At 54.7% G+C, this 25,179-nt stretch overlaps 1 protein-coding gene across 23 annotated transcripts in view; it reads left to right on the top strand.

Moving 5' to 3' along the window:
* Nucleotides 1–18,419, top strand: part of ABLIM2 (actin binding LIM protein family member 2) — a 168,880-nt gene extending 150,461 nt beyond the window's left edge. For 22 of the 23 annotated variants that reach the window (XR_009494981.1, XR_009494994.1, XR_009494993.1 and 19 more), the window contains one exon: nt 16,665–16,682. Coding sequence is in view for 1 of the 23 variants with exons in the window: in XM_024993707.2 (XP_024849475.1) it covers nt 16,665–16,778 (114 nt within the window). In the remaining 22 variants the exon portion in view is untranslated. Of the gene's footprint in view, nt 1–16,664 lie in introns of all 23 variants that reach the window. The other variant, XM_024993707.2, reaches the window with a different exon arrangement.
* Nucleotides 18,420–25,179: the final 6,760 nt, after the last annotated feature.

The raw sequence follows: 25,179 nt of genomic DNA, 5'->3' as shown, positions 1-25,179 counted from the left end.
CTGCCAGGCAAAGGGGGACTTTGTGTCCCAACCTGAGAGGGTTCCTTGAGTTTTCTAGTTCAAAGGTGGAGTTGCTGATAAGGTGTTTGCAGGGCCTGCACTCATTTAATCTGGTCTCAGGTAATCTCTTGGTGAGCTTTTCTGGTTCCTTGAAGCTTAAGGCCTCAGCTGGCCTTCCCTGGAATGAAGACTGCTGACGTCTTCCATTTATTGGGGGTTTTATTAGATTGGTGCAAACGTAATTGCGGTTTCAGACCGTGAATTTTAAATCTTTGTAACTAGGCTCAAACACATCTATATTAATGAAAATAGGAACCATTACAATCCACACGTTTTTACCAATGAGAAATACATGTGCTTATCCCTGTAGTGTAAAAATCTGTGCTTCAGGATTCCATGAACTCTTGGAAAACACATTCTGCCTCCGGCTGGTTGTGGAAGTGTTTTTCCTGAAAAAGTCGTCGAGGTGCTTGAAGAACCAGTAGTCGGTTGGTGAGAGGTCAGGTGAATATGGCAGGTGAGGCAAGACTTTGTAGCCCAATTTGTTCAGCTTCTGAAGCACTGGTTGTGTGACGTGTGGTCGGGCGTTACTGTGGGGAAGAACTGGCTCCTTTCTGTTGACCATTGCTGGCTTCAGGTGTTGCAGTTTTCATGGCATCTCATCGGTTTGCTGAGCATACTTCTCAGATGAAACGGTTTCGATGGAATTCAGAAAGCTATAGCGGATCCGACAGGCAGCAGACCACTAAACAGTGACCGTGACCCATTCTTGGTGCAAGTTTGGCTTTGGGAAGTGCTTTGGGGCTTTTTCTTGGTCCAGCCGCTGAGCTGGTCGTTGCCAGCTGTCATATAGAATCTGCTTTTTGTCACACATCACAATCCGATCAAGAAAATGGCCCACCGTTGTTGCGTAGAACGAGAGAAGACGATGCTGTAGGACGTCAGTTTCTGTGCTTTGCGGTCAGCTCACGAGGCTTCGAGCTTTCTCGCCTTTCCAGTTTGCTTCACGTGCTGAACGACCATAGAGGGGCCGACGCTGAGTTCTGGAGCAGCTTCTCGTGTGGTCGTAAGGGGATCAGCTTCGATGATGGCTCTCAGTTGGTTGTTGCTGACTTCCGACGGCCAGCCACTCCACTCATCTTCAAGGCTCTCGTCGCCTTTACCAAACTTCTCGAACCGCTACCGCACTTGTACGTACACTTGTTAGCAGTTCCTGGGCCAAGTGTGTTGCTGATGTTGTGAGTTGTCTCCACTGCTTTATGACCCATTTTGAGCCCAAATAAGAAAAATCACTCGAATTTGCTTTTGTCTAACATCATCGTTTCCATCTTCTACAATAAATATAAAATAAACAGCAAGGAACAAGTCATTAGCAAAAAAAAGGAGAGATGCATATTAAAATGATATATAACCTAACAACATTTATTTAGAATGTATTCTACTATCAAATGGCAAATTTCAACAGTGCAAAAATCACAATTACTTTCTCAGCAACCTTCTAGTTTTATGAAAATGAAAGTGTTAGTCTCTCAGCTGTGTCCAGCTCTTTCCATGGACTGTAGCCCGCCAGGCTCCTCCGTCTGTAGGATTTTCCAGGCAAGAATACTGGAGTGGGTTGCCATTTCCTCCTGCAGGGGAACTTCCTGACTTAGGGATGGAGCCCTAGTCTCTTGCATTTCAGGCAGATTCTTCACTTTCTGAGGGCTTCCCTGGTGGTTCAGATGGTAAAACATCTGCCTGCAGTGCAGGAGGCCTGGGTTTGATCCCAGGATTGGGAAGATCCCCTGGAGAAGGAAATGGCAGACTCCTCGGTCCATGAGTCGCCAGCTCACGGGACCAGGGATGATGGCTGAGAAGGTAAAAAGTCTGCTTTCAGTGCAGGAGACCTGGGTTCAATCCCTGAGTTGGGAAGATCCCCTGGAGAAGGAAATAGCAACCCACTCCAGTATTTTTGTTTGGAAAATGCGTGGACAGGGGGGCCTGGTGGGCTACAGTCCACAGGGTCACAAAGAGTCGGACATGACTGCGTGACTCTCACTTCCACTTTTCTGAGAAATAGTTCTATAAAGAGCTCAAACAGCGTTATTACGTGCACCCTTTGAGGCAAACCAGGACCCTCCCAAGGCTGCACTGTCGCTTCCTGGCTGCTCCTCCTGTGTCTCTGCATCCTCTCCCTTCCCTGACTAGCAGCTGTTTGAATCTGCCGTTTAAGACTCAGGGGAGATCGCTGGCCGGCGTCTGTCCCTGACAGACAAGGGACAGGGGAGGGCTTCCGTGCCCAGGAGCCCTGCTGGGTCTTGCCCTGTTCCCATCCCACACAGGGGCGGGTGGCAGGGACCAGGCTGTGGATGACAGGCCATTGGCTGGGGCTCCGTCACCCAGCAAAGCAGTGGGTCTGCTGTGTGCCCAGCAAGGGGAGACGGTGGATGTGGGGGCACAGCTGGTGGTGCCCACACACCACCACACCACCAGGGATGTGGGGTCAGCCCCTGGAAGGAGGACCGCTCTGTTTGTCAGTGGTCAAATCTTGTTATCCATCCTTACCACAGAGTGTTTGGCTGAGCCTCACTAGCCTGGTGAATATGGGCCAGGCGTCGAGCCGGGCCTTGGGGATGCATGGTGAGCCAAAGCCAGCAGGAGTGCTGCCCTCAGACTCAGCCTGAAGGGGAGGCAGACGTCCATCAACTGATGACTAATGAGGGTATAAAATTATAGCCCAAGATGGGAGCTCTAAAGGAGAGGAACGTGGGCCCATGAGCATTTTAAAAGGGATACAGTTAAGCATTGATGCTTCTGATCTGTGGTGCTGGAGAAGACTCTTGAGAGTCCCTCGGAGTGCAAGGAGGTCCAACCATTAAATCCTAATGGAAATCAGTCCTGAATATTCATTGGAAGGACTGATGCTGAAGCTGAAACTGCAATACTTCGGCCACCTGATGCGAAGAACTGACTCATTTGAAAAGACCCTGATGCTGGGAAAGATTGAAGGCAGGAGAAGGGGATGACAGAGGATGAGATGGTTAGATGGCATCAGTGACTCAATGGACATGAGTTTGAGTGAGCTCTGGGAGCTGGTGATGGACAGGGAAGCCTGGCGTGCTGCAGTCCATGGGGTCTCAGAGTCGGACATGACTGAGTGACTGAACTGAACAGTTAAGTGGGCGTGATAAGTGTGCCTGAACGTGTGTGTGTGTGTGTGTACCTGCACACAGGGGATAGTGGCAGGTAGGAGGAGCATTTCAGGTGAGCACACAGCAGGCGCAGAGGCCCTGGGGCAGGACGCAGCAGGGGCCGTGCTCAAGTTGCGGGATGACATGATTACATTCGTATTCAAAACCATGCCTGAGGCTGCACTGTGAAGCCTGGGCTGGCTGTGTGCCTACAGGAGATGGTTGAAGAGGTGGTTGGGTGGTCTGGGCCAGAACTGATGGCATCTTGGACAGGGCGGTGGCAGTGCTGAGGTGAGAAGCAGGTGCGTTCAGGCCGTATCTGGGGGTCGAGGTGGAAGGGTGCTGTGGGGACGGGCAGGGACATACTTGGGGTGACTCCAGGGTGTCAGGATGGGGTGGTGGGTACATGGCAGTCACTGGGTTCAGCAGGGTGGACCCAGGTTCTGCCGATGCCTGATGCTCTGGCCTGTGGGGCACAGACAAGGGAATTCAGGACTCTCAGCCTGGCAAAGACAAAGACGCCAGGTGGGCGCCTGGTAGCCCATAGTCTCGAGCAGGAATCTGGAAAGGGTGTGGTGGCCCTCCCCACTGTCGCCCGGACAGCAGTCGGATGAATTCTGGATCCCCATGGGAAGGGTGAGGACCAGGCTTCCCAGGGAGACCCGTCTGGGGCCAGTTTAATGCCATACCTGAGATCCAGCACTTTCTCTCCCAGAGGGTCTAGGTCTCAACCCTACCCCAGCACCCAAGGGCCTTGTGCCTTGGGGGCTCTTGGGTCCTCCTGCATTCAACAGGTGCCCTCTGAGGGTCTGCCCTGCCTGGAGCTTCCACCCTGAGGGGAAGAGCCTTGCCTGTCCTGGGCAGACTCCAGCGTCCACTTACTAAGGCCAGCCCTGCACTCTTACGCCCAGCATTCGCCCAAAGACATGGCCATTTCGCTCTGTGTCAGCCTCTTGCCGTCCAAAGACGGCACCCTGGAGGAGGGAGAGAGCACCTCGGGTCCGGGTGACCTGGGTGTGAGTCAGTCTCCATGATGTTTCTAGCTGTGTGACATTGGACCAGTTACTTAGCCCCTCTGAGTCATCGGATGACATCACTGTGCCCCTCCGGCTGGGCGGTTTGAATGCTTATTCAGTTGTTCAGGAGTCAGGAGCACTTGCCATGGGAGAGCCCTAGGCGGTATGATGTGCAGTTTCAGTTGTCTTGTCCGTGTCCCCCCGTCTTTACCAACCTGAGAGCCACGTGGGCCAGCATGAATTGGAGAAAGGTTTCCATGGAAAAGGGAGTGCTACGGGCAGGCCAGACAGTGCTTGCTGAGAACTGCCTGGAAAAGCGAGGTGGCTGGTGGTGAACGGAGGCAGGGTCAGGCACCGCCTGGTCACCCGCAGAAGGGAAGCCCCTCTTGGATGCCTGGTACTGGGACAAAGCAGGATGCTTGAGAGTTTATCAGATGTGGCTTATTTAAAAAGCACTTGATCATCACCACCAAGCTGTTCCAAGCACTCGACACATTGCTGTACTTGGTTTTCACAACTTGGTGCAGTGGGTACAGAGAAGGCTTGGGGGGTACAGAGAAGGCTTGGGGGGTACAGAGAAGGCTGGAGGATGTCCCCAGGCCGTGCAGCTTCTAGGAAGCAGATCTGGAGTTCTGGTTAAGAAATCACGTGGGGCCACTCTGCTGTGTGTCTGGAGTATTGATTTCTAACCCCTCTTCCACACGCCAACCTCCCAGAGCACACAGTCTGCTCCTTAGGTAGGAAAGTATGTCTGCCAGGGCCTTCCAGAGAAACAGCAGAACCAACAGGAGACAGATGGGCAGACAGACAGACAGACATAGAGAGATGCAGACAGACAAGTATTGAGTTCGCCCAAGAGTTCATTTGGATTTTTCAGCAAGATGTTATGGAAAACCTGAATGAACTTTGACCAATCCAACATCAAGAAATTTAATTTAAGGAATTGGCTTCCTGTGGGGCTGGCAAGTGTGGCATCTGCGGGGCAGGGCAGCCAACTGGACACTCAGGAAGGAGCTGACATGTAGAGGCAGAATTCCTCCTCCTCTGGGAAGCCCTCAGTGTTTGCCCCAGCAGAGTGAAAGCAGCCACTGCATCTTCACTTAAAGGCTGATTGTAGGCATGAACATGTGGTCAGAATAGCTTCACCACCCCTGGACTGTTTGGCCAAACACCTGGGCACCAGGGCCGGGCCTGGCTGACTCCTGCAGAGATCAAGGCTGGCCGTTGAATAGGTGGGGAAGGAGGGTGTGTTCTCCCAAGGCCTGGAGACTGCGGTCCCCAGGGTGCTCCTTTCTGAGCACTTGGCATAGGCAGGGCTGAGCAGCTCCCCGCGTGCCAGACCCTGGAGCTAAACACACACCTGAGTTTGCTCAAGCAGGAAAAGCCTGTGTTGTAGGAATGCACCTAAACCCAAGGTCCTGAGGTTAAAGAATACATCCTTTGTTTAGACTCATCTGACCGGTCTGATGGGTCTCAGAAGAACCCGACAGACTGATGGTGACTGTGTTCCCAGCCACGCAGATGTGTCTGGGAGATGCGTCTGCCATAGCCTCTGGGACCCTAGGGCCTCCTGATGAGACACGGAGAACAAACATGAGCCATGCTGGAGGGCCAGGACAGGTGGTAGGACTTTAGTGGTGGAGGGTGGGGAGGGAAGAGGGAGGCCTGCGGAGAGAAGGGCAGGCCCTGCTGGAGGAGGGGGAGCTGGGAGGCAGCGTGACCGAGGAGGTGAGAGCACAGATTTGGACTCAGTGATGCAAAGCACAGATCATCCCTGGATGAGGACAGAAATCAGGCCCATGCTGCCCAAGAGGTGCTGAGACAGATGAGGTCAGCCATGCTCAGTACTGAGGGACGCACGTGACCCCGGGCCTGCTTGCTTGGATAGTGCAACCCAGGAGGGCCCCCGGGAGGAGGGGACATTTGAGCTGGGACCTGCAGAAGGAGGAGGAGCTGCTCTGTGAAGTGGGGGAAGAACGTTGCAGGATCTGGGTGGCAGAGAGCCTGGCATGTTTCAGAACTTATAGATGCCGCCACGGGGCAGAGCCATGGTGGGAGAGGTGGGAGAGGACATGGTGATGCAGGGCCTTGGGGCCACCTGGCAGCCACATCAGTCCACATCTCCGAGCCTCCATCCCCGTCCTACCCAGTAAGCTATGGCAAGGTCACAAGCTGGCGATGGAGAGCTCCTGGTCCTTGTCTGGCACAGAGGATCACTCCACAGACAGCAGGGGCCATTGTCCTTATGACAACAATGACATCATCACGGTGATGGTACCATCATGGTGATGATGATGTCATGGTGATTATGATGATGTCACGGTGATGGTGTCATCATGGTGATGATGACATCATGGTGGTGGTGGTGATGTCGTGGTGGTGTCATCGTGGTGATTATGGTGTCATGGTGATGGTGTCATCGTGGTAATGATGATGTCATGGCAATGATGTTGTCATGGTGATGGTGTCATCATGATGACATCACGGTGATGACAACATCGTGGTGATGTTGTCATGGTGGTAATGTTGTGGTGATGAGGTCAAGGAGCAGGAAGCATGGACCCCGCTCAGCAGGACCCCCCTCTGCAGACACGGCCTCCTTGTGCCCTGTGACAGTGTGAGGAGGCACTGTGGGGCCCAGGCCTCTGAAGGAACACAGCTCCTAGAGTCACAGGCTGAGGGGGTCTGGGCCTGAGGCCACCTGCTCAGCACCCACTGGAGCAGGGGTCTGGTGGTGGCTGGTGGGCTGCAGTGGGCATCTGAGGTTGGTGAGGTGGTGGGACTAGGCGAGGCCTGCAGGGGAATCAAGGCAGGCCAGTCCCGGCAAGCAGGGCAAGCTCAAGCCGAGGACCTTCACCACGAAGCCTGGGACGCTTCCAGGAGCCGCCGGAGGCAGGTGATCGGGACTGAGGAAAGGGCCTGGCTCTCGAGCCTCCTGGCCTCGGCCCCGGGCTGCATGCCCCAGGGCGAGGCTCGGGACCTCTCTGAGCCTGTGCTTCCAGAAGCTGTGAGGTGAGAGCAGGCTCTCAGGACGGGTGAGGATGGCAGCAAGTGTCGTGAAGTCCCTTCCCGAGCCTGGCAGTGCTCCCCCATCGTCGCAGGGGATGATGGCGTCCCCATCGTGTAGCCACGCCTTCCAGGAAACAAACGCACTCGGAAGGACAGTGCAGATGGTGGAGTGCAGCTTATTATACGGCGGCCCAAGGCAGAGTCTCTCTTAGCCAAGGACCCCAACTATTTTTTGTGAAAACCTTATATACCCTAAGTGTACATGCCCAAACCCGCCTCCTCAAATTCCCTGAAAGTAGTCTGAACAAAGGAAAAGAAAGATACAAAGTTAACCTGTGATTCATATGCCTAGTTGTGAAAAGAAGAGAAGTGAAAAGCAAAGGAGAAAAGGAAAGATATAAACATCTGAATGCAGAGTTCCAAAGAATAGCAAGAAGAGATAAGAAAGCCTCCTTCAGCAATCAATGCAAAGAAATAGAGGAAAACAACAGAATGGGAAAGACTAGGGATCTCTTCAAGAAAATCAGAGATACCAAAGGAACATTTCATGCAAAGATGAGCTCGATAAAGGACAGAAATGGTATGGACCTAACAGAAGCAGAAGATATTAAGAAGAGATGGCAAGAATACACAGAAGAACTGTACAAAAAAGATCTTCACGACCCAGATAATCACGATGGTGTGATCACTGACCTAGAGCCAGACATCCTGGAACGTGAAGTCAAGTGGGCCTTAGAAAGCATCACTACGAACAAAGCTAGTGGAGGTGATGGAATTCCAGTTGAGCTCTTTCAAATCCTGAAAGATGATGCTGTGAAAGTGCTGCACTCAATATGCCAGCAAATTTGGAAAACTCAGCAGTGGCCACAGGACTGGAAAAGGTCAGTTTTCATTCCAATCCCAAAGAAAGGCAATGCCAAAGAATGCTCAAACTACTGCACAATTGCACTCATCTCACACGCTAGTAAAGTAATGCTCAAAATTCTCCAAGCCAGGCTTCAGCAATATGTGAACTGTGAACTTCCTGATGTTCAAGCTGGTTTTAGAAAAGGCAGAGGAACCAGAGATCAAATTGCCAACATCCACTGGATCATAGAAAAAGCAAGAGAGTTCCAGAAAAACATCAATTTCTGCTTTATTGACTATGCCAAAGCCTTTGACTGTGTGGATCACAATAAACTGTGGAAAATTCTGAAAGAGATGGGAATACCAGACCACCTGATCTGCCTCTTAAGAAATTTGTATGCAGGCCAGGAAACAACAGTTAGAACTGGACATGGAACAACAGACTGGTTCCAAATAGGAAAAGGAGTTTGTCAAGGCTGTATATTGTCACCCTGTTTATTTAACTTATATGCAGAGTACATCATGAGAAACGCTGGACTGGAAGAAACACAAACTGGAATCAAGATTGCTGGGAGAAATATCAATAACTTCAGATATGCAGATGACACCACCCTTATGGCAGAAAATGAAGAGGAACTCAAAAGCCTCTTGATGAAAGTGAAAGAGGAGAGTGAAAAAGTTGGCTTAAAGCTCAACATTCAGAAAACGAAGATCATGGCATCTGGTCCCACCACTTCATGGGAAATAGATGGGGAAACAGTGGAAACAGTGTCAGACTTTATTTTTCTGGGCTCCAAAATCACTACAGATGGTGACTGCAGCCATAAAATTAAAAGACGCTTACTCCTTGGAAGGAAAGTTATGACCAACCTAGATAGCATACTCAAAAGCAGAGACATTACTTTGCCAACAAAGGTTTGTCTAGTCAAGGCTATGGTTTTTCCTGTGGTCATGTATGGATATGAGAGTTGGACTGTGAAGAAAGCTGAGCGCCGAAGAATTAATGCTTTTGAACTGTGGTGTTGGAGAAGACTCTTGAGAGTCCCTTGGACTGCAAGGAGATCCAACCAGTCCATTCTGAAGGAGATCAGCCCTGGGATTTCTCTGAAAGGAATGATGCTAAAGCTGAAACTCCAGTACTTTGGCCACCTCATGCGAAGAGTTGACTCATTGGAAAAGACTCTGATGCTGGGAGGGATTGGGGGTAGGAGGAGAAGGGGACGACAGAGGATGAGATGGCTGGATGGCATCACTGACTTGATGGACGTGAGTCTGAGTGAACTCCGGGAGTTGGTGACGGACAGGGAAGCCTGGCGTGCTGCGATTCATGGGGTCGCAAAGAGTCGGACACGACTGAGCGACTGATCTGATCTGATCTGATCTGATCTGAAGCCTAGGTAGTTAACAGTGGACAATTATCAGTAGGCCTGTGATCATACCCCAATAAGCATAATAGAATGTATGATTGTATTTGGTTACACAGATAATTAGGGTATTCTTTTAGATGAGGGAGAGTCTACGTACCAGCCCTGGGGCTCTTCCTTCCAGGGGCCTGGTTTTCCATTGGTATGTCATTTCCATAGATAACTGGGCATAGAGCTTAAAGTCCACAGCCCAGCCCAAGGTGCAGTCCTGCTTCAAGATGGAGCCTGTTCTGTCTATCTCCTCCTTCACCCAAGTAGACCACAGGATGTCCGTGGTGCCTCCTGAAGCCTGGATGCTAAGGGTGTGTGAGTGCGCATAATTCTACCGAGATGGGCCCTTCATTAATGTTTCAGAGGGTCTGTGATCCAGAAGGAGTTGGGGGTTGCTGCCACCAATGGCCCCCTGGCTACGTGGACCTGCCTGTCTGACCCGCATGTGGTCCCAAGGAGCAGCTGGGGGCAGCCTCTCAGAAGGAGCCCTGGACCCCCGGCCTGAAGGTCTGAGTTTCCAAGTGCTGCTTGCTGGGGCTGTGTGACGCAGGAGGCGTCCCCATCTGGGGCTCAGTCTGCATCCTGTGGGCACCACCACCTCGCCACCTCCCTGGGTATGAGCACAAGTGTGCATCTGGCACAGCCATGCATGCCTTGGCCCCTCGATGAGCTCTTGCTGTGAGCAGAGGTTCGTCATTACTGAGTCCTGTCTCCAGGGAGCCCTGGCCGATGGAGCTGGTTACAAGCTTGTTGACTTAGAAGACAGTCAGAACCTGAAAATCGAGAGTTGTTTAATTCAGTGGGAAATTTCAGGACTTTGAGCCCAGGAGACAGCATCTCAAGTGACCTTGAGAGAGCTGAGGTGGGGCGGGAATCCAGGTTATAAAGAAGTTTGTGACAAGGGGCTGGTGATCTGGACATCAAAAGATTATTGTTAATTATGGAAAACCAGGTATCTCAAGTTCAGGAATTTAGTGCTTCTCTGTGTAAGGGAAGATGCAAGAGCCTGGACTCGCTGAAATCATTCCTTTCACACACACCTCACCTGTCTGAGACCAGTGTCCTGTTTTCACATCCGGAGCTTCCTTTCCTCGGGGCTCACCGTCAGGAGTGGCTGCAGTGTGATGGCTCTTAGATAGCGGGTATTCTTCTCCTTCCTGAATTCCCTCAGGGCTCAGCAGCTCACACCAAGGGCTGCAGTCTCTGATATGACTGTGACACCCTTGTTTACTGATACAGCAGGAAATATTCCATCTCAGTCCTTACTGAGTTCTGTCTCCGGGAAACTCTTGCCAGCAGAGCTGGTTACAAGGTTGCCGACTTAAAAAAAATAGTCACAACCTAATCGTGGAGAATTACGTTTTGTTCGGTGAAGATTTTTAGGACTTCAAGCCTGGGAGACAGCATCGCGAGTAGCCCTGAGAGAATGGCTCCAAAGAGGAGGGGAGGAGTCAAGTTATATGGAAGTTTTGCAACAGAGGAGGAGGGGCGCCAGTGATACTCAACCTGCCTCCAAAGCGGGAGATGTAGGAGACGTGGGTTCCGTCCCTGGGTGGGGAAGATTCCCCTGGAGGAGGAAATGGCAACCCACTCCAGTGTTCTTGCCTGGAGAATCCCATGGACAGAGTGGCCTGATGGGCTGCAGTCCCAAGGGTCACACAGAGTTGGGCATGACTGAAGCGACTTGGCAGAGCACAGCATAACACATGAGTAGTCGGAACATCACAACTGTTTCTGTGCGATAAAGAAAACCAGGTATCTCAGGGGCTTTCCAGGTGGCGATAGTGGTAAACAACCCGGCTGCCAATGCAGGAGACATAAGAGACCCAGGTTCGATCCCCGGGTCAAGAAGATCCACTGGAGGCGGTCTCGGCAACCCACTGCAATATTCTTGGCCTGGAGAATCCCATGGACAGGGAGGAGCCTGGGGGGCTATGGTCCCCAGGGTCACAAAGAGTCAGACACGACTGAAGCGATTCAGCACGCAGCAGAAATCTCAGCTAAGGAATTCAGCACTTTTCTGTGTATGGGAAGGCAAAGAGTCTGGGTTCACGGAAGTCATTCCTTCCACGTGCATTTTTCCACGGGCATCTCTGCTCTCTGAGCCAGAATCCTGCCTGTTTTCACATCCCGAGCTCCTCTGTGCTCACCGCAGGGAGTGACTGCAGCCTGATGGCTGTTGGATGGCAGGTATTGTTTTCCTTCCTGAGTGCCCTTAGGGCTCAGAAACACACCTTCAGAGGGCCAGAATCGCTGATGGACTGTGACAGCCTTGTTCACTGATGTGGCAGGAGTACTCCATTTCTCAAGGTGAAGTCAGGTCCTCGCCCTCAGAAAACTACCTGTGGCCATGAGATGCTAGTGGGAGCCTCCCTGACGTTTCACGGGGCATCAGGCCTCCAGATCTGCGGCCCTCAGATGGGCTTCACTGCTCTCTGACCCTCTTCCCTGGCAGGTGTGAGACCGCTGTGGGGTGGAGGCGCCCGGTCTGGTTTATTTCTGTGTCCCGGCACCTGATGCCCCACAAGTGAGTGAGGAGAGAGTTGTCTCCAGCCCTCCCAGCTCTCCGGTCACCCCACTACCCAGGAGCAGCCTGTGCAGGGTCCTAGGCACACAGGTCCCCTTTCCCACCCTGAGGTGTTCCTTACAGAGGGAACCAGAGTACAGTTCGCTTAGATTGGTGGCTGTGAAGCAACTCCTATTGTTAAATTTTCAAGCATTTTCCACACTGGTTGTTAAACTGAGCCATTACCGAAAAGCACATCAAGTGTACTTGAGATTCATAAATTATATTTAAACCACAGGTAACAGAGACAACTTCCCCTCTCCCTAATTCCTCTGCCAGTTTTCACTACCATCTGTGTCCTTGGGGTGGGTTGCCTCCATCGCATCTGCATGGAAGGCGTATTCTACAGCAAGTTCCCCTGGGCGCCTCTTTCCAACTCATTCAGTAGCATCTCCTGGAAGCTTGAAACTGGCTGTGGTGTGAGTATCCACACCACGGGGAAGGAGGAGGCTTGAGGACCCGGGAGCCTGCGGTGACGGTGCAGTCAGGAGAGGCTTTCTGGAGGAGCTGAGACTCAGACCCAGGTCTGGGGATTTGGGGTGGGGGGGAGTTCCCCAGGTGGACTGGAGGGCCCGGCATTCCAGGCAGAGGAAGAACGGGGTGAAGGCACAGATAATTCTCATTTTACAGATGTCACAGCTGAGGTCGTGCCGCTCTGCACAGCTGGGCAGGCCTGGAGCCGGGACAGGGTTCCTGTGAGTCTGGCTCTTGGGCCCAAGGCCTTTGCACAGTCCCGTCCTGGACAGTGACCAACAGGCCAACCCCCAGCTGAGCATGTGGGACCCCTTCCATGCCTCCTTCCCAGGGGTGCGCCTGGGGGAAACAGTGCACCCCCAGAAGTGAGGGCCGTCCCAGAATGTCCCTCCACCCAGGCACTGTGCCTCAGGCTTGCTTCCTGCCGGCTCAGGCAGGAGCTTGGCCAAGCCTGGCCTTGGTGGGTACCTAAGGTGCGGGGGAGGCCAGCCTTCTCCAGGGAGCCTTCAGGAACCAGTGACTGGGGGAGTTGGGCTGGGGTCAGAAAGCCTCTGGGGCCATCTGTGCTCTGTGGCAGGCAGCGCATGTGTGCTGAGTCACTTCAGTCGTGTCCCCCTCTGCCACCCTAGGGACTATTGTCTGCCAGGCTCCTCTGCCCATGGGATTCACCAGGCAAGACTACTGGAGTGGGTTGCCATGCCCTCCTCTAGGGGATCTTCCCAACCCAGGGATCGAACCCGTATCTCTCCTATCTCCTGCACTGGTAGGCAGGTTCAACTAGCTTTGGCTAGCAGGCAGTTGAGGGGGAGTCCGGGACAGGGGTCCTGACTCTGCCGTGAGTGGGATTACCTTCAGTGCCAGTGGCCAGCTGCCAGGAGCAGGGTGCCTCAAGCCCTTCTCCCCTTGGAGGCAGTGGGACCAGCCGGGGGTGATAAGAGGTTGTACTACAGACCCCACAGCTGTAGCCTGGAGTGAGGGACAAGCTGCTTGGGCCCTGCAGTGCCCACGGGCCCTGCCACTGCCCCCTGTACCAGCAGGAGGCCCCCAGGTGGGGAGCACAGGGCCACCCTCATTGCGCCCTTCTCCCCTTCTCAGCTTAGAACACGGCGACCCCTGTAGCTCCCCTCCCGTCTCCTCCCTCCCACGTGTCATCACTTGGGAGACCCAACCCCGGACCCACCCAAGGGCCCTAAAACAGGAGACCAGAGGCTGCAGGGGGGCTGGACGCCACCCCGTGAGCCCACTCCAAACTTCTTCCCAGGATCCCTGTCCACCGCCACCTCGGAGCCCTTTGCCCCTCACCCCCACCTCCCCAGGGCCGTGCCCTGAGGACCAGCATCCCGCTCAGGCCTCTGATCTTTCTCTGACCCCCCTGCACTCCTGTTAACCAGCCCGGGCCTCACCCTCGGGGTCTTAGGACTCTGCGTCAGGCACCCACACGACACAAGCCCAGTGGGAGGAGACACGGCTTTCCCCGATCCGTCCTCTCTGGCATCTTGCTGGCCCCACAGTCACAGGGAGGGTCGTGACGTGGCCCCCAGAAGCTGGTGCTGCTCTCTGGATGATGGTTCTGAGTCCCCGTGGGCTGAGCTGTGGGTTCCCCAGCTGGTCAGGAGACCCTGGCTCAGCACCATGGGTATGAGTGTTTTTCTGACCCTGTTCCTGTCTGCGGGTCTGAGATGGCAGCAGGCGGTGGACGGCCCCTCCCCGGCCGAGGCTAGCTGGATGGGATGTGTGTGTCCCCGTGTGTGGCGGTGTGTCTGTGAGGGTTTGCTTGTGGGTGCCAGTTCTGAGGCCTCTAGTCCTAGGTTCAGTCAGGAGGGACTTTAGAGCTTCCCTGGTGGCTCAGAGGTAAAGACTCCACCTGCAGTGAGGGAGACGTGGGTTCCGTCCCTGGGTCAGCAGGATTCCCTGGAGGAAGAAATGGCAACCCACCCCAGTATCCTTGCCTGGAGAATCCCAGGGACAGAGGAGCCTGGCAGGCTACAGTCCATGGGGGCCCCAAAGAGTTGGACACAACTGAGAGACTCACACTTCCTGTGACTCAGCATAAAGGTGTCCCTTGAGTCCCCTCCCCCGTATCATGCCCGTGACTGGGCTCCAAAACCCAGGGCAAGTCACACAGGGCTGTGATTTCTGTGAGAGATATGCCTGGCGGTGATGGCTGTTTCTGCTTTCCATCGTTCCCCACATGTCTTCACACCGTTTTCTCTCTCGATCATCACAGTAACCTTTAGGAGGACGTGTTTTTTAAATTCAAGAAAGCACTCTTTTTTCTGGCAGGAACTAGGTTTTTTAATGATAAAATTCACAATTGCAGCCATTTTAAAATATACGGTTGACTGCCTTTAGCGCATTCTCAATGTTGTGTGGCCTCCACTGCCTCTGCGGAATTCCAGAACGCGGTGCTTGGGTCCAGGAGGAAACCGCATGCCCACCGACCAGCTCTTCCCCAGCCCCCTCCTCTTCCAGCTCCTGGCAGTGACTGAGCTGGTTGTGGTCCCTGAGGATGTTCCCCACTCTGGATGTTTCCTACAAATGGACTCACTTAGCCTGTTTCCTCGCCCATCCGTGTTGTAGCAAAGGTCAGAGCGTCACGACTTTTTCTGGATGAATCATGTTCCCCATGGCACTGGTGGTGAAGAGCCCACCTGCCAAGAACCCTCCTGCAGCAGGTTTCTGATCCCTGGGTCGGGAAGATCCCCTGGAGGAGGGCATGACTACCCACTCCAGTGTTCTCGCCTGGAGAATCCCCGTGGACAGAGGAGTCTGGCAGGCTCCAGTCAATGGAGTAGCAAACCGTCAGGCGCGACTGAGTACTCACCAGTCGTGTTCCAGAGTCTGAATCGACCTCATCTTGGGTACCGCTTTGTCCTTCAGCGGGCACTTGGGTTGCTTCCGCTTTGGACCGGGTGTGATAATCTGCTGTGAACACGGGTGTGAAGGTACCTGTGCGAGTCCCCAGTTTTGGTCTTTGGGGATCTGCTGGGTCTTGAGGTGATTCTGCTAAGCATGAGGAGGAACGGCCAGGCTGGTTTCCATGCAGCCTCGAGGAAGCCACACTTCTTACATGGGGGCGGGAGGGGGTTTTGAACCAGGCCCTCTGGGGCCGCAGCTGGCCCTGCTGCATGCTCCCGCCCCCCTTTCCATCTTCTCCCCAGCTCCTCCCAGGCAGGGCGGAGGGCCAGCCTCCCTCCTCCTGGGAAGCCCCCCAGGAGAGGGTGCCGTGCCCACCTGAGCTGGGTCTTGAAGGACAAGAAGTTACTCAGCACCGGCTGAGGAAGACAGACATAAGGGCGAAGGAAGCAGACACCTGCAAAGAAGAGTCTAGAATTCAGGTGGCATCAAGTGGCGACAGAGGTGGCTCTATCTCAGATCGTAATAACTGTGCCCAGGGCTCACTGTTCCTGCCCAGGGCTGGGCTCAGCCCTAGGAGCTGACCTGTGCTGACTCGTTCACCCCACAACTCCGGGGTGTGCCAGGGTGACCCCATTTACATGTGAGTAGGCTGAGACTCTAGGCGGGCTAGCTGGGGCTCAGAGAGACAGGAAACTTGCTCGGGGTCACACAGCAGAGGTGGGGTGGGGAGAGGGAGGATTTGAACTGAGGCCTGGGTCTGTCTGCCTCCATGTCCTCGTGCGAGCAGTAGGGACACTTCCTGCTCACACAGCAGCCATGAGAAGGAAATGAAACGGTACACGTGACCATGTGTGCACACCCCCTGCCGTTTCCAGGCCTGATTTGCATTCGGTCTGTGGTGGGAGAGGCTTCTGCAGGTGTCAGGAGTCAGGGCTCTGGCCCCTGCTTGGCAGCTGCTCACCGTGGATCCCCTAACCATCTCTCTCTCCTCTGTGCCAGCTTCTGTCCACTGCAGAGCAGACTGGTGGGGATGCAGAGGGAAGCTGGGGAGCCAGGCATACACAGGGAGACCCCCCCATCCTCTCTGCAGGCCCTGCCTCTGGGGGTGCAGAGGGAAGCTGGGGAGCCAGGCACACCCAGGGAGACTGCCCCCATCCTCTCTGCAGTTCCTGCCTCCGGGGATGCAGAGGGAAGCTGGGGAGCCAGGTGCACCCAGGGAGACCCCCCATCCTCTCTGCAGGCCCCGCCTCCGGGGGCGCTTGGCCAGGTCACTCACTGCCCCGCTCTGGGTTTCCCTTTTCATTTGCAGAGACACCTGTCACCCGAGGAGTTCCAGGAAGTGTTTGGGATGAGTGTGGAAGAGTTTGACCGCCTGGCCCTCTGGAAGAGGAACGACCTCAAGAAGAAAGCCCTGCTGTTCTGACGCTGCCAGGGGGTGGGGGGACCCTGACCATGGGCGCACTTGCGGGAACCACCAGACCCCCTCCTCTTGCACTCGGCTATGGCTTCTCTGTCCACGGCGGGCGGGTGGGTGGTGGGCACCTGGGGAGGGCCGGTTGGTGGGGACTGGGGGTGGGAGGAGGTCCCGGAGCAGGTGGAGCCCCCGTTTCTGGTTTCTGCCATCACCACGGCCCGCGCCTAGTCTGCGGCCCAGACCCCTGGCTTTGCACTGTCCTTCCCCACTGCCGCTTGCCATCAGGAAGGAGGACGCGGCAAGGTCACTGCCCAGAGATGCAGGACCACTTAGATGCACGCAGCCCACCCTCCCACCTCCCTGCAGTGTCTTCCCCACGCTGGGCCTCCGGGGCACACAGAGGGCGGGAGTGGATGCCCGAGGAGGCGTAATCAGTGGTGGGCGCTGACGGGTTCCGGTGGCTGGGCACTCGGCTCCTGGTATCCGTGGCCCCACTTCCCTGCTCAGCCTGGGAGGCACGGCCTGGCATGCAGGCCCCCGCCCCCCGCCCTGGGCCTCCCCGGGGCTGTCAGAAGCATGGGGGTCGATTTTTGCAGCCTTCGTGATGGATCTGTGTTTAGTGAGGACCTTCAACCTGAAGGCGCACCTTCTGCCGGGGCCCTCCCTGCGCCGTGTTCCTCTTGCAAGGTCATCCCTTAGATGCCTAAGCGATATCTTTAAAGTTAACACAGAAGTTTTTATTTTGTTAAAGAGTAGAGCCTACTTAAACACAAAGACGACATATATAAAGAGTTTAATTTTATGGTCCCGCTGAAAGGGAGCGCGCCCAGCCTTATTCTCCACCTTCGCACCTGTGTGCTTTGTGGTTTTGTGTGTGCTCCTTGTCTGCTTCCTTCGTGCTTTTTTCTTTTGTTTCTTGGCCTGTCACACAGGTACCCCCCCAGGCAGACCCCCCCCCCGCCCACACACCCCCCACCGCGGTTTGTAAGGACGCCTAAAGTATGGCCGCCCTGCGTTTCTCGCTGTCGTTTTCCAAGCCTTGCAGAAAATATCCTCCCTGATGGCCACAGCCCCCGAATCAAGGGTTCCCACGGCCCCGGATAACGCTTGCGCAGCTTGCAGAGCGTCCTCTTCGTCACGTGGCCCTGGAGTCCCGCTTTGCCCGCTCCGCCCCCTATAAAACACCCCCAGCGAGGGAAGGCTGGTGTCCGGTCCTGAGACCAACGACACCCAGACCCTCCGGGAAGACGGGATGGGAGATGCTGTCTAGACCGGCAAGGTCGGCAGGGGGACCTGCCGGCCGTGCAGGTGGGATGTGGTACCAGAACGCTGGTACAACGCATCGAGGGGCCTATGAAACATGGCGCAGGTGCCCAGAGTGTGGGCACAACCTTCGTGCCGCCGCGTCTTCCTGTGCGTCCTGGACTTCCCCGTCTGTTCAGTCCGCGTGACTCAGCCCCCTGTAGTCCTGCTGTGCACCCGGCTTCTCACCAGCGCGGCTCGGCCAGGGAGGGGGTTCCTCAGCACCTAGTAAATGCTTCCCTCCACGTCGCGAGCTGAGCCCGAGCCGCTGGAAACCCCTATTTTCTCACTAGTGAACGTCTTGTCAGACCAGGGGAGCCTGGAAAAAATAAAGGATGATGTATTACAGCTTGTGAAAGTGAAAAGCTGCTTCTTATAAACGCCTGTCATTTCCAGCCACGGGCCCCCGTCTGCCGCCAGCGCCTGGGGAGGGCATCCGCGAAAAGTGGTCGTCCTGGAAGCGGGCACAGAGCCGGGGGTGGGACAGACCCCGTGTCGGCCACGGGATGGCCCTAGGACAGCCCTGGCAGAGACAGCCCCTCGGGCTGGGGCCCTGAGCCCCTCACCTAGGCCAAAGTGCTGACGGGAGAGAGGCTGATACCTGCTGCCGTCAGGCTGGGGAGACAGACCAGTACAAAGACCATGATAAGACTGACCCTTTGGAGAAGGTCCCCAAAGCAAGCCCCATAAACACCCCAGAGGTCAGGGGAGGCTTTCTGAGAAGGCATTGCCAAACTTAAGTCTTGCCAGATGAGGACGTGTTCCTGGAGGCCAGTGAAGGGACAGGAGAGGACACAGGGCTGGAGATGGCATCCCGGGATCCACAAGTAGGCTGTTGGTTGTGGCCCTGGAGCTCGTGGCTAAGGAAAGGACGGGCGCCTGCCCAGTAGGTGAGCAGCTGCTGCCCTGGGATGAAACAGTCTGTAACCTCCGCCTCTGTTCACTCAGGCTGCTCTAACACAAACCGTTGACTGGAGCCTCAGACAACTAAACGCCGCGTTCTCTTAGCGCTGGAGCCTGGAGCCCCAGGATCAAAGTGCTGGTCGGGCCAGGTCAGATGTGTGCGCTGTGTCTTCACCTGGCAGACAGAGAGCATCTCTCCTCTCACCTAGCCAGCTTCTTTCAAGGGCACTGGCCCCCTTGTTGAGGGCCTCACCCTCGCGACCTGATTACCTCCCAGAGGTCGCCTCTTACTGCGTCACATGAGGGATTAGGGCATCGGTTATGCACGTATGGATGTGAGAGTTGGACTGTGAAGAAGGCTGAGCACCGAACAACTGATGCTTTTGAACTGTGGTGTTGGAGAAGACTCTTGAGACTCCCTTGAACTGCAAGGAGATCCAACCAGTCCATTCATTCTAAAGGAGATCAGTCTTGGATGTTCTTTGGAAGGAATGATGCTAAAGCTGAAACTCCAGTACTTTGGCCACCTCATGTGAAGAGTTGACTCACTGGAAAAGACTCTGATGCTGGGAGGAATTGGGGGCAGGAGGAGAAGGGGACGACAGAGAATGAGATGGCTGGATGGCATCACTGACTCGATGGACGCAAGTTTGAGTGAACTCCGGGAGTTGGTGATGGACAGGGAGGCCTGGCGTGCTGCAATTCATGGGGTCGCAAAGAGTCGGACACGACTGAGCGACTGAACTGAACTGAACTATGAATCTGGGGACACATTTAATCCACAGCAATCTCTAATCTTATTGTGATGACAGTGATGACTCTCACGAAGCCCCAAAAGCCTGTCCACATGTACATACTGTGCCCTGTCTTAGTATATACTTCATGATGCAGGACAGAAATGAAAGCATTTCCCTCCCCACCAAGGACAGCCCATCAGAGGTCCTGGTTCTACCCGAAGCATCTCTCGGCATCTCTCCAACTCAGCAGACACCTTCACGGAATTATCCAGATCAGAAAACAGCCTGAGACTAGAAGGTGGTAGTTACCAATGGCCCTGGGACACAGTGTACACCTGGCCTGTCCCAGGAGAACCGGATACGTGGCCACCCTGACCATACACCCTCTACCCTCACCTCTCACCTGAATGAACACAGCTTCCCAGTCACCTTTCTGGTCCCGGTCTTGCCTGGGGGCAGATCATTTCCCACCTGACAGCTGCAGTGATGCGGCCACAGGTCAGATCATGTCAACGTCCCAACAGGCACGCTGCCCCCTCCCGTAAGTCACAGCTATGCTGCCTTCGTTCGGCACAAGCTCTGAGCTTTTACACACACTCCCCTCCATCCCAGGGCTGGGGGCTGCTGTTTCTTCTCCAGGTGGGGCCCCACTCTCCCCTCTTGGTTCAGCTCTGAAGTTCCCACCTCAGACAGTCCAGTTCACTTCAGTTCAGTCAGTTTCTCAGTCGTGTCTGATTCTTTGTGACCCCATGAACTGCAGCACGCCAGGCCTCCCTGTCCATCACCAACTCCCAGAGCTTGCTCAAACTCTCAGACAGGCCCTCTGCTGACTCCAGGAATTTCCCCACCCATACCCAGAGGTCATTATGCCTGCCTGTATGTCAACACATTCTTGTCTTTTTCTTTCTTCCCCCAAATCAAATTTTCACTTTTATTTGGGGATTGTTTTGTATTTTCTCTCTTCTTTTAATTTTGTTATATTTAAGAATTCATTTTATTGAAGTATAATTGATTTTTGTTGTTGAGTTGCTCAGTCGTGTCCAACTCTTTGCAGCTGCATGGACCTCAGCACACCAGGCTTCCCTGCCCTTCACTATCTGCTGGTGTTTGCTCAAACCCATGTCCATTGAGTCAGTGATGCCATCCAACCACCTCAGCCTCTGTCGTCCCCTTCTCCTCCTGCCCTCAATCTTTCCCACCATCAGGATCTTTTCCAGTGAGTCTTCTCTTTGCATCAGGTGGCCCAAGTATTGGAGCTTTAGCTTCAGCGTCAGTCCTTCCAATGAATATTCAGGATTGATTTCCTTTAGGATTTTTTAGCTGATTTATAATGTGGTGTTAATTTCTGCTGTGCAGCAAAGTGATTCAGTTATAATCGTATGTGCATTCTTTTCCACATTCTTTTCCATCATGGTTTATCACAGGATGTTGAAGAGAGTTCTCTAGCACATTCTTCTTGTCTGTTTCCTGACACTTTCCCTCCGAGAGGGCTGGCAGTTTTACAACAGTGCTCTGTGACCCAGGACGTCACTGGAGTATTTGGTATTGAGACTGGAGCCCAAAGCTTTCCCAGGTGTCAGTGCTTTCAGAGCAGCCCAACCCAACAGACGTTCTGCAAAATGTTCCGTACCCACTCTGTCCAGTACGACAGCTGCTGGCATTTGAAATGTGACTGGTGTGACTAGGGAGTTAAGTTTTCGTTAAAGTTAAGTTTAAGCAGCTACATGTGACTAGCAGCTGCCAGTTAGACAGCACAGACCTGGAAGAGTAGACACTTCTGCTGCCCCGGCCATAGAGACTGGATCCCTCAGCGGCCTCGGGGCCTGTCATCGTGTCCAGTGGAGCGCCATTTGGTGCCCAGTGTGTAGGGTCACTCAGAGCATGCACTGAGCCCCCATCTGTGCCTGGCACTGTCTTGGGTGCTGGAGGTTTACAAGGCCTGCCCCTGTGCCCCAGAGCTCATGCCCACCTCTTGAGCCTCAGGGGTCCCCGGTTCTAAGGAGCTGTCCACCCCAAAGCCCCAAGCCAAGTCCAGTCCCATTTTCCATGCCAGCCTTGGTGTCTGCCACTGGCAGCAACCTTCCTGAACCAGCCTCAGCCTGGGCCTGTGTCAGGAGCCCTGGGATCCGAGGGGCAGGGAGATGTCAGCCTCCAGCCTTTCTTTCTGGACCCTTCTCCCAGGGTAGCTGTGCCTCCTGAGCCACTGAAATCCGAACCCAGAGCTGCCAAATTCACTGCTTTGAATGAGAGGAGAAAGACAGCCAGGCAAGTCACACTGCCCATCCTAGGGTTTGGCTCAGAAGGGACATGTGTCACCACCAGTCCCGCTCATTGGCCAGAGGTGGTCACATGACTCCATCCAAGTGCAAAGGCGTCTGGGAACACAGCACCTGTGTTGAGAAGCCAGCCAGCACGATTGGTGGGCTCTCCCAGCTCTGCAGCCCAGGCTCTCCAAGACCTTCTTGTCCCCATAGTCAACACCACCCCTCCCGGTGCCTTCGGTGGCTCTTGGCAGGAAGCCCCCCCGTGCCCTGTCACCATGCTCTTGGTGCCTGAGGCTTGCTGCCCTCATTCGTCACTGCCCATCTGCCCGCCTCACTACATGGACTCCAGCCCCTCCCAGTCTTTGCCATGTTCTGTATCCCCTCCTGAAGGCGCTTTACCCACAAGTCACTGTGTCCTGCCCATGACCTGCTGCCCCCAGCACAGGCGATTGGACCAAGGGTGGCCCCTGAGCCCCTGGACTCCTTGGTGACCCCATGTGGCATCTCTCCCCCAACCCCTAGCCCGAGAGGCTTCATTCTGCATGGACATGGTCCACCCAGTCCTCACTGTCTCAGGGAGTTGGACTATGAGATGCATGAGTCAAGGGAGGTGGCCAAAGCAGGGGACAACCCCCAGAGCAGAAGCCAGCAAGACCCACACGGTAGAGAGGGGGCACATGGGAACGCCAGTCAGGAGAGCAAGAGACGGAAGCAGGAAGGAGGCAGAACTGGAGGGGCCATCACCAGCAGGGCGGAGACCGTGAGTGGCCCGTGGGTGGCTTGGGGCTGTTTAAGCCCACCTGCCCGGCTCTAGGTTCTGGGCCAGCTGAGAACCAACAGGAGGATGAGGAAGCAGGGACTGCATCGTTTTCCTTGTGCATCAGACCCCAGAGCCCCAGTCCAAAGCTTCCAGAACAGCTGAGTCGGAAGATGCTGTTCAGTGTGTTTTAGATCAGAAAAGTCTGCAAGGATGGTCCACCGCTTTCCCCACCTGCTGCTGGACATAGGTTTCCAGCAGGTGACAGCCGGTGGTGAAAGCTGAACCCTCGCCGGCCCGTGCAATGGGAGGAGACTGCCCATGAGCCCATCTCCCCGGGCAAGCAGAAGAAGAATGGGCTCCAGGCCCACACTGAAAACCCAGGCTTGGGACCTGGCCCAGGCCTGGCTCCCACAGGAGGTGGAGAAGTGAATCAGCATAGCGTCGATTTCCAGCTCTCGCTCTCTACCTCTCCCTGTTCTGAGCACCTGGGGTCCTTACAATAGTACTGTGACATCCTTCCTAATCCCTACTCTACAGACGGGGAAACCGAGGCAGGAGGAAAGGTGACCCAGCTGGGAATGTCAGACAAAAGATCTAAAGCCTGCCCTCTGCATTTGGATAAGGGGCATTGTCCCACGGGTGCCTGCCTGAGCAAGCCTGCCCGAGACCCCTGGGCAGAGCTTGGGCTCAGGTCATTCTAAGACCAGACCAGCGGCTCCCTGACCTCGCCATCCGGAGAATCATCTGTTTGCGCGGACAGTCAGGGACACTCCCCCTGTGCCAGTGATGGCGGCAGCCAGTTGTGTTCTGCACGGGGAGGGCTCTGTCCCAGGCCAGGAGGCCTGGCCTTGTGGTACTGAGGTCACTTCCGGTCACACTTAGCTCTGGAGGCTCCCTAGATGGCGCACCGGTCCCAGGGGCACTGAGGTACCCTGATAGTCAGGCTTCCGTACGGGGTGGGTAGGGTCTTCCTGGCCCAGCCCTGCTCTCTCCTCCCAACCCCACTGCTCTCAGCTGTCCCCAGGCCTCCTCCAAGGCCGCCACCCTCCTTTCCAGACCCCTCCCCTACATCACCTCTACCCCTGTCATTGCCCCTCTAGAGGGAAACCTGTCTACACACAAGTGCAAGCTGGGTCATTCCAGAAGTCAGTTTCCCTCGACCCCTGGACCCCTGGTTTCCCCTTCCCCAATCCCCACCTTCCAGAGTGGAAGAAACCCTGGTGTTGGGTAAGTCATTACAGGGCTGAGTGATCACAAACTGGCCCGGTTCCCGGCCCACGGGCTGAGACGGTGCGTTCCCAAGTGTAAGAGCACTTCTGACAAATTAAATGAGGGAGATCAGTGCCTCCCCGGTGACTGCCAGGCTGCAGGCTGTTATGGAGCCAGCTTTCATGAATAATAGAAGCTGCCTTTTCTCCTGTCTGCAGCCTGAGTCCTGTGAACCTTCCTCAGTGGCACGTCGTTTCTGAGCGCTCCACACAGCAAGTGTGGCCTCCAAAGCGTGCCTCCTGTCTCCAGTGCCCCAAATACCTCCCTGACCTGATACCCACACACCACATCATTCTTCCAGTTTGTCCCGTGCTCAGGGGTCTGCAGCAGCTGGTCTGCAGTACAAGCTGGACTGTGCCCGCCCCTGCCTGGAGACCTCACCATGGGGACTTCTGTGGCCTGTCTTCTGATTCCTTCACGGGCACCATCTGGCCACTGATCCCTTCTCCAGACTCTTCTTTACCCCTCCCTCTCTGGCACTCCTGTTTCTTGACCGGCATCTTCTCATCTCCCTCCCAAACTCATGTCCACCAAGTCGGTGATGCCATCCAACCATCTCACCCTCTGTCGCCCCCTTTTCCTCCTGCCTTCAATCTTTCCTAGCATCAGGGTCTTTTCCAATGAGTTGGCTTTTCGCATCAAGTGGCCAAAGTATTGGAGCTTCAGCTTCAGCAGCAGTCCTTCCAATGAGGAAACTGAGGCTCAGAGAAGTTAAGTAAAGGGCCCAAGAGCATGCAGCTATTAACTGACAGGCTAGGATTCAGACCAAAGCCCACGTGTGCATCCTTTGTAATTGTCATGTACGATTGCATGTCGGGTGTGGGGCTAGGAGTTTCATTAATACACCCTTTATCATCTACTTAACTAGCACCCATTATATAAATGAGCAAACTGAGGCTCAGAAACACTAAGTACCTCACCTACAGTCACATGACTGCTTAGCAGAGGTGCTGGGATTGCAGCCCAGGACTACCAAGCTCTAAACCCAAGCACTCCCCAGGGTCCAGCACCCTGCTTCCTCCTTAACTGCCCCACACGAGGCTCAAATTCAGCAACACTAAACGACGTCTGTTACGTGATCATTTCATGATAAAGAGCCCAAGGGATGACTACTTATTGGCACAAGCTTTTAAGTGAATCGTTTTCCTGTGTGAAGATGGGACAACTTAGGGACT

Source organism: Bos taurus, chromosome 6, assembly GCF_002263795.3.
Source record: "Bos taurus isolate L1 Dominette 01449 registration number 42190680 breed Hereford chromosome 6, ARS-UCD2.0, whole genome shotgun sequence".
Lineage (NCBI taxonomy): Eukaryota > Metazoa > Chordata > Mammalia > Artiodactyla > Bovidae > Bos > Bos taurus.
This window is presented reverse-complemented; position numbering and strand designations above follow the sequence as displayed.